Source organism: Hippichthys cyanospilos, chromosome 22, assembly GCF_059441005.1.
Source record: "Hippichthys cyanospilos isolate Australia breed blue-spotted pipefish chromosome 22, RoL_Hcya_1.0, whole genome shotgun sequence".
Taxonomy (NCBI): domain Eukaryota; kingdom Metazoa; phylum Chordata; class Actinopteri; order Syngnathiformes; family Syngnathidae; genus Hippichthys; species Hippichthys cyanospilos.
The window spans coordinates 4,011,621-4,019,628 of record NC_142390.1 but is presented as its reverse complement, the minus strand read 5'-3'; the positions used below and the strand labels follow the sequence as shown (position 1 = coordinate 4,019,628).

Here is an 8,008-nt window from a genome sequence, read left to right as displayed (position 1 = left end):
TAATCGCACGGAGGAAAGGGGTGTAAAAAGGGGGCGGGGCATAGTGAATAAAATGATCCCACAGATTGTTGCGGTAGTGTTTTAATAAATGATAGACGCACAATCAGTTGTGTAAGTGGCTCATCTGCAAACTATCACAATCACTATTTTCCAGCTCAACATACAATCTGAATGCTTATTATAGCGCTTCTTAGAAATAATGTCTGCTAGTGATTTTCCATTACACTTTTACTCCCAAGCAAAATCAGTTGAACTCATTCAATCCCAAATACGTCATTTTCACATTAAATCCCAGATGTGAAACCTTACTTTTTCAAATTATTTTTATTTAATATATATACATCTAGGATTTTTTCATCTTTAAGTTTTTGGTCAAAGGGGTACTAAATGAATTGAGTACTAATTTATTTGATTACTTGAAGTATTAAAGAATTGAAGTCATCGATTACTGTCATCAATGTCAGCAATTATTTTGAGTACTAAAGCCCTAAATTAATCCACTACTTAAGGTACTAAAGTAGTCAATTATTCCAGCTGCCTAAGCACAAAGTAATTGATTGCTTTTTGAATACTTTTGAGACTAAAGTATCTGATTACCTTAGTAGATACACGGGATTGAGTGTCTGGTCTTAAAAAAACGTAAATATATATCTTTGGGATTGAATGAGTTGGAAAAAACAACTAACTAAAATCTTTGAGATCTTTGAATGCACATCAGAGCATGTGGATCTCCAAAAAAGATACATGAGAGTCTTGTGTACTTTTACCGAAGTGAAGTGTGCAAGGGGAAGCAGAATCTCACGGCCGGGCGCTACAATCCCACAATGCACAGCGCCAGCAACATTAAAGAGACCAGGTTTAGCGTGGGTGTGGTCATGGAGGCCTTACCTGCGAAGAAGCAGAGCTTTTGTGAAGCAAGGCGCCAAATTCAAACAAGGGATCATTACTGGAGTCTTACCCAGGAGTTTTATGGTCCTGATGGGACCGTCGCCTCCCTCGTAGCGTCCGCGGACCATAAGCTCATAGTCGCCGAACTGCGGCATGGGAAAGTCCATGAAGTGCCAGCCCGTGACGTAGACCTTCCCGTAGATGTAGCCCGTCTTCCGAAACATGACCTGAAACGGAAGTGGGATTTGGTTTTTATCGCGTTTAAGAATCAGAGAATGCAGTCCTGGAATGGTTTAGGATTACTCGAAATAAGATGAACATATCAATGGTTGAATAAGTTCAAATGAGAAGAAAAGATAAACAAACTTCAAGGAATAAAATGGAGAAATAATAAAGTTGAAGGTGAAGAAGACCTCAGCCCATCCGCGTTTTCTAAAAATATACCACGGCACCAAAGTACGCTCGCCCGTTTGAAACGCTGGCTCCGGTTTCATGGATCTCACCTTGTAATAGAGCGGGAAGGACACGTTCCCGAACCAGTCGTATGTGATGTGTTCCCACCAAACGTACAGCCATTTTCCAGTCCAGGAAATGAAGCGCCACATCCTTGGGGGCTCTGCTGGCGCTGTGAAAAAAAAAACAAGAACGAGGCCCATCCTAAGTGGAGGCAGTAGAGATTTCTGGTCCGCACGGCATCTCATCGGTTGTTGGTAATCTTACGTGGTCTTTTGGTGAACATCTCACAGTGTTCGCCGGGCGGCCCGAGGCCCGCTCCGTTAAACGCGCGGACTTCGATGAGGTAATGCGAGTCCGGCAACATGTTCTCCAGCCTGGTTTGGTTTGCGGTAGCGTTAACAAATATGCGATTGGCTCCTGGCTCCGTGTCGTCGTACTTCCGCCAGTATTTAACCTGACATGAAATACGAGTCAGCAAGCAGGTGCCGATGAGATATTTGAGTAAGATTCTACCTGGTAACCCTCAATGTACTGCTGCAGACCCGTTCCCGTGTCTACCACGGGGAGCCACCACACCAGAGCTTCGGTGGAAGACACTGGTCGAGCATAGACGTCTGTCGGCGGGTCTGTGGGGACTGGACAACATAGAAAGCCATTTGGAATTGTACATGGTAGGACTGGAAAAATGTCCCTCCCGTAAAAGAATGCCTAGACGCAAACAAAAAGAACCCATCGCTAAAATGTCAAATCTGATCAAATTGCCATGACGTGGCGTCCCGCAAGTGTCAATCATTGAACCCCTTTTGTTCAAATTCTTTTAGCGCAAACTTACCATCTCGAGGGTAGTAGATGACCTTGGTGAGGCTGTAGGGCCCGTCTCCCTTCACGTTGAAGGTCTTGATCTTCACCTGGAACTCCCGCACCTGGAAGTCCTCTTCACCGGGCAGGAAGAAGGAGTCCTTGTGAACGTAGCGCCTCGTTTCCGGGTCGGAGATGGTTTCGTACCACCAGTCGTACCCGTCGTGAGGTTTGAAGGCCACGATGTAGCCGAATTTCTTGCCGTAGAAAAACCAAGGTTGGACAGGCTGTGGGGAGGCCAAGGTCGTTAGAAGACAGCTCGACGTATATTTGTTGAAAATGTTTCATGATCCGGATTCTTTTACCGTCCATGTGATAATTATCTCGCCGTTCCGACCGCCGTAGCCTTCCACATCTGTGGGAGAGACCACCGGTGCTAGGAGATAGAAAACAATTGTGGGCTGCCAGGGAAAGAGTTAAACCCCCCAAATAAGGAAATGAATAGACTGCAATTGTGCAATTTGTGTGCGCTTACGAGCATCCCAAGTTTTGATCTTGAGCGAAGGAATGCTGGCTTCTCCCGACCCGTATTCATTGGTGGCGATGATCCGGAACTGATACTCCATCCAGGGGTACAGATCGGTGACGTCGGCCCTCTCCACGGTTCCGTCGAGGAAGGTCGGCGCTGAAAGATAAAAACCTTTGAGCCAACTGTTGGAGCAGCTAGTTTCATGTCTTTCTTTTTTAAAGAAAAATGTAAATATCACCAAGATATATAAAAAAGTTGGATGCAAACGTAACAGCTAAAGAGCTACAAAACATCCCTGGCCATTTTTAATTTTTGGCCTTATATGGAGGTCATCCTCGATTAAAGTCGTTTTTGTTCTGAAATATGAGGCTTTTTTAATGATGTCTTGTGTAAACTTCACTGTATTGCTGAGACAAAATGGATACAGCAGTGGACGCAAATGAATAGGAGGATGGTACATATTAGGTATTATACTGCCACCTGGTGGCCAAGATTTGGACACCAAAAGTGGTAGCGCATAAGAAAATCTATACATAAACATAAATAAGTACAAACTCACAGGTGCTGGCGTTTCTCCAGTCGTCCTCATGCAGAGACCAGAAGTGTCGGGTCTGTATGGTGTAGTACAGAATGGGACTGTTGTGTTCTGCGCCTTTCGTCCACAGCAGCTTCACCCACGTGTCGCCGATGTCCTCCACTCGGATGACACCGGGTGGCCCCGGGACACCTACAACGTATACATTGACTTCATTTGTCTTTCTGTGGAAAAGAAAGAAAGAAAGAAAGCGGACTGACCGACGACTTTGAGGTCTGCGTATGCCGTGTCGCTGTCCACCACCGTCTGAGCCGTGCAGGTGTAGCGGCCTTCGTGCCAGATCTGCGTGTTCTTGATGCGCAGGTTTCCGCTGCCTTCCTCGCTCTTTAACGACAGGCACGCAAAAGTCCTAAGACCCAGCCTATTCATTTGTGTCCTTTTTGTTTAATCAACGAGTGAATAGAAATAGGCTACCATGATGCGCTCAAAGTGTTGCCACTCTGCGTCAAAATCGATGACCCGGAAGTCGATGGCCCAGATGAAGGTGATGTCCAGCATGGGGTCGTAGGAGGCAGAGCAGGCCAAGATCACCTCGTCGCCCACCTTCACCTCCGAGTCTTGGGGAGCTACAGTGATGCTTGTGGCCTCTGGGCAAGAGGGAAAGGACACTTATGCGATATGTTGATTATGTTGACCCCTTGAGCATATTTTGACCATTTTTGCCTCATTTAATTCCACATCATTCTTATTTTAGCCAAGAGGTGGCACACTCCTGGCCGTGTGGTAACAAAGTGCCATGTTAAACCACCTGGGTGAAATTTCAGCTCCCCTGGTGTCTTACATTCCTTTGACTTGAACTACCTTGGATGCAATGATCAAAGTTTTGGACAAAACACCGCACAGGGGTTAAGGTAAGAATAATATTCCGCGCTATCACCTGTGATGGTGAGATAACCAGAGCTGTTGGCCTTCCCTCTGTCATTCTCAGCAAAGCACGTGTAGAAGCCTTCGTCGTTTTTCGTGGCGTTCAGGATCTCCAGAGTGCCGTCAAACATGACGGAGATGCTGCGCAAATGCAAAGTGGAGGTTGTGCAATACAGAAGACAGAACTCGAAGCCGGGACGAGAGCCACCGACCGCGAATTGTTGAAGAGCAGCTCTTTGCCCTTTGTCCAGCTGAAACGAGGCCTGGGGGCCGCTCGGGGTTTACACTCGATCAACACGCGGCCGCCTCGGGCCCCCAGGAGCTGTTTCTTCAGGGGATTGAACTCGAATGTCGGAGCGCAGGCTGAACGGAAGGAGTTTCAAGTTTAGCGCGGCGCAGGCGGAGATATCCGCGTCCGTTTGAGCTCACAGATTACTCGCAGCTCGGCGTTGGCGTATTTGATGCCCCAGTAGTTCTCGGCGATGCACTGGTACATCCCGGAGTCATCGAACGTCAGGCTGGAGAACTTCAGCTCACCTTTTCCTGCCTGGGGTAAAATGTTTGTATATTTATATTACTGTCGACTAAATATATCCATTCCATCCATTCGTCCACCTATATGGATATACATGAGTATAATGGATGCTGACCATATAGCCGTCTTTATACCAGCGGATAAACGGGAAAGGCTTGCCCGACGCAACGCAGCGCATGGTGTGCTCAGAGCCGATGTCCATTTGGGTGTTGTTGATGGTCTCGGCCCACTCCGGAGCAGCTGGACGACAAACAGAGACGCCGGTAAGCACATCCTGCCGTGTTGCGGTGACCAGCGCGGGACACTCACATTCCACGTAGAGCCAGGCCTTGTGCCAGTCCTTCCCTTTGGTGTTGATGGCCTCACACTCGTACCCCCCCACGTCTTCGTACTGGACATTGTATAGGTGCAGCACCGCGCCCGATTCGCTAATCTCGTGGTTGGCGGGCAAGTCTGTGGCGTCCACTTTCCTCCATACGATGTGAGGGATGGGACTACGGTCCAAAAAAAATGCGTTGGTTGGGAAAAGTCCCGTATTTCAAAACCGGAAGGTCCGAGAAGCGTATTGGCGTAGGACGGCAAGCATCAATCAAACATACTTTCCCAGTGCAAAGCATTCCAGCGTGATGTTGGAGGCTAGCAGGGCCGTTGTGTCTGGAAACCTCACCCTGATGTCCGCTGGGTATTTTCTTTCTTCACCTGAAGCAAAAAAAAGAAATCAATTGAAGAAAAAGGATGCCCGTTAAAGAGGAAAAGAAATGTTTTCAAAAACGTTCTCTGTCCAAGCTGGGTGCGGATCCAGTGGCACTTTCGAGCACTCACCATCATCTGGCGGCAAGGGGATGAGAGGGATGAACTTGGAGAAGACGCTTTTCCCCAAGACGGGGCTGGAGACGAAGCAGGAGTAGTTGCCGGCGTCCTGAGCCTCTACCTTGGAGATGTACAGGTTGCCGGTCCTCTGCGAGACAAAACGCCGGCGGTCCATGTTGAGGAAGACAGGGAACTCGTTGAAGATCCAGCGGTAAGACACCTCCTCTGAAAGAGCAAGACAAGTTTGCAGGAGAAGCACAACGGAGGAGCAAGAGTCGACGTGATGCAAAATACACAACCTGGCCACGCTTTGGGAGGGGCGCACAGCAGAACCGCCCCCTGGCCTTCTTTCACAGTGACCGGGTCCCTTTCCTCTTGAGGGAACTCCTCCAGAACTTCAACAGAAAACGCCCATTCATTTAATCACAGAAAATGATGGGTAAGTATGTTTGTTCTCACATCCAAATTTGACGCGGGCCTCCTTGCTGATGACCGTGCCGTAGATGTTCCGGGCCACGCAGATGTATGTGCCGGCGTGCTTTTTCTGCTTGGGGTTGGTGATGACCAAGTTGCCCCCCACCAGGCTGTAGTGCTCATCCGGCTGCTCCATCAGCTTGATCTCCCAGTTGTCACGGCGCCACCTAGGGCAATACAGAAGGTATGCAATGCAACATTTTGGTTTTACTGCCGCAAGAAATATAAGGACAATAAAAGAATGTAAACTTGCGGCGCTCCGGTTCCAAAAGGGATGTTCGAGGACTGCAATTTGAATTTGCTCTATCAAGCATGCAGACAGAGCGAGACTACCTGTATGAGGCCGGCGGGTTGGCTCGGGCCCTGCAGTTCATGGAAATCCTCCCATCGGGGGAGTCCTCTGTATAGACCATATCCACGGGCTCCTCCTCAAATATAGGCCCATAGCCAGTAGCTTCCTCTAAACATTACATAATATTAACAGTCTTTTCAAATGCACAAAAAGATTTCGGCTTTATTTTAAAATGAAGAACTCACCCCCAAATATCCTGGGCTCCCCAAACAGGATGGCCACTGAAGAGACATCATGGTGCCACAGGTTAGTATATTTTCACCCCCCCCCCCATTTATAGTATATTCACACACGTGACATATATACAGTATAACGTATGCACTTACGAGTGATGCTGGCTGTGGAGACCAGGACGAGCAGCAACAAAGCAGCTGAAGCCATAACTCTGATACAAAAAAATAATACATTTTAAAAAAGTGTGCTTTATGTAAATAATTTAAGCTCCAATCTGACAGCCGAACCCATGAAATACTTTCAAAATTGCAGGGCTATTTTTCCTCACAGCCATCATGATGCAGCGAGCGTGCACTGCTGATGACTCAGCAGAAACAACTTGCACTTCAGCGCCCATCCTGCTGCACGCGTCGCCTCACGCCCTTCACGTCACAGCAACTTGCAAGTGTGCAAACTGAGATGTCATTTTCATTTTTTTTTACCCTGCCTTCTTTATTTTCAAATCCAGTCCATGCATCTTGCACGCAGTGACAGCAATCTGCTCTCATCATCACAATGTGCTGCTTTACTCGCCATGTAATCCCGTCACAGATCCTCTTTGGGACAAACCGCTGCAAATTTAGGTCACCGGGTGATTTAAAAAAAAAATGATGAGAAGAACCAAACAAGGCTCTACCCTATGCATATAGGATGAATAATCCCTTGTGTGTCTGCCTTTAATATCTTGTTGTTTTGCTACACAACAAAAGTGGTGCTATTCTAACTTGATCTCCTCAATGCAAAACAACCTCTGTGTATTCACGCAAAATACACGTAAAGCCTTTATACGGATTTTTGTCGCAGTCGAACGCCACCCCAAAAAAAAAAAAAAAAAAAAAAACACACACAAAAAGTGCGCACCCCGATGACGACTGCACCAGCTGCTCTGCATTGCGGTAATTCGGTGCACTTCCACCCTGTCCCGACTCCTCACTGCTCAAAAACGAACCACGATGACGCACAAATTCACACAAAAACTTCCGTCTTACCTTTTTTTCTTTAAAGTTGTGCACAAAAAATTAATTCTCCTTTGGGCCTGGCACACCTGCACTGCAAACGCATCGTCCCGCACACCTTCAAGCCGGTCCAGACCAGAGACAACTTTTCCTCTGGAGCAGAGGGCGAAGGTAACACGTGACCGCGACTGGCCAATCAGAGAGCAGTGATGAGAGGAGACGCTTTGCATCACTGGAGACAGATAATCTGAAACAGGGCTAGCATGAAAATCAATTATATGATTAGATCATATGAAAATAAAAAGAGGGTTATCTCTGAAAAGGCCAGATTTTTTTTTTAAATACAATTTGTATGGTACACGCAATAAACTGATTTTATAATAAATGCATTTAGTACCAGAGTAGGAATACTCGTAGTTCTTAACTTTTGAAATGGGTTTGACCTGCTAAACTGCCAGCGAGGAAATTATTCCTCATGAAAAAAAAAGCAATGCTTAGATGTCACAATTAATTATTTCAATAAATTGAGTAAACAACG

General features: G+C 46.9%; 1 protein-coding gene across 1 annotated transcript; it reads right to left on the bottom strand.

The window, feature by feature from the left end:
* Window positions 1-65: 65 nt before the first annotated feature.
* On the bottom strand, window positions 66-7,640 carry cntn1b (contactin 1b). The gene is made up of 24 exons (XM_088406464.1): window positions 7,504-7,640; window positions 6,628-6,686; window positions 6,487-6,522; window positions 6,283-6,409; window positions 5,935-6,116; window positions 5,775-5,870; window positions 5,488-5,700; window positions 5,265-5,364; window positions 4,975-5,159; window positions 4,781-4,905; window positions 4,560-4,677; window positions 4,343-4,493; window positions 4,144-4,271; window positions 3,681-3,853; window positions 3,467-3,590; window positions 3,231-3,398; window positions 2,678-2,827; window positions 2,508-2,578; window positions 2,177-2,429; window positions 1,858-1,979; window positions 1,609-1,798; window positions 1,392-1,513; window positions 959-1,115; window positions 66-888 (listed from the first exon to the last, which is right to left on the bottom strand). Exons 2-24 carry the CDS (start codon window positions 6,680-6,682, stop codon window positions 812-814), a joined length of 3,123 nt encoding a protein of 1,040 aa, XP_088262590.1. The 5' UTR covers window positions 6,683-6,686; window positions 7,504-7,640; the 3' UTR covers window positions 66-811.
* Between the last annotated feature and the right edge of the window lie 368 nt (window positions 7,641-8,008).

Coding starts and splice junctions, on each gene's coding strand:
- cntn1b (XM_088406464.1), bottom strand. CDS start 6,682: ATGGCTTCAGCTGCTTTGTTGCTGCTCGTCCTGGTCTCCACAGCCAGC. Junction 6,523..6,627: donor CTCCACAGCCAGCATCACTC/GTAAGTGCATAC, acceptor ATGTCTCTTCAG/TGGCCATCCTGTTTGGGGAG. Junction 2,828..3,230: donor CTGGAGAAACGCCAGCACCT/GTGAGTTTGTAC, acceptor TTTATCTTTCAG/CGCCGACCTTCCTCGACGGA.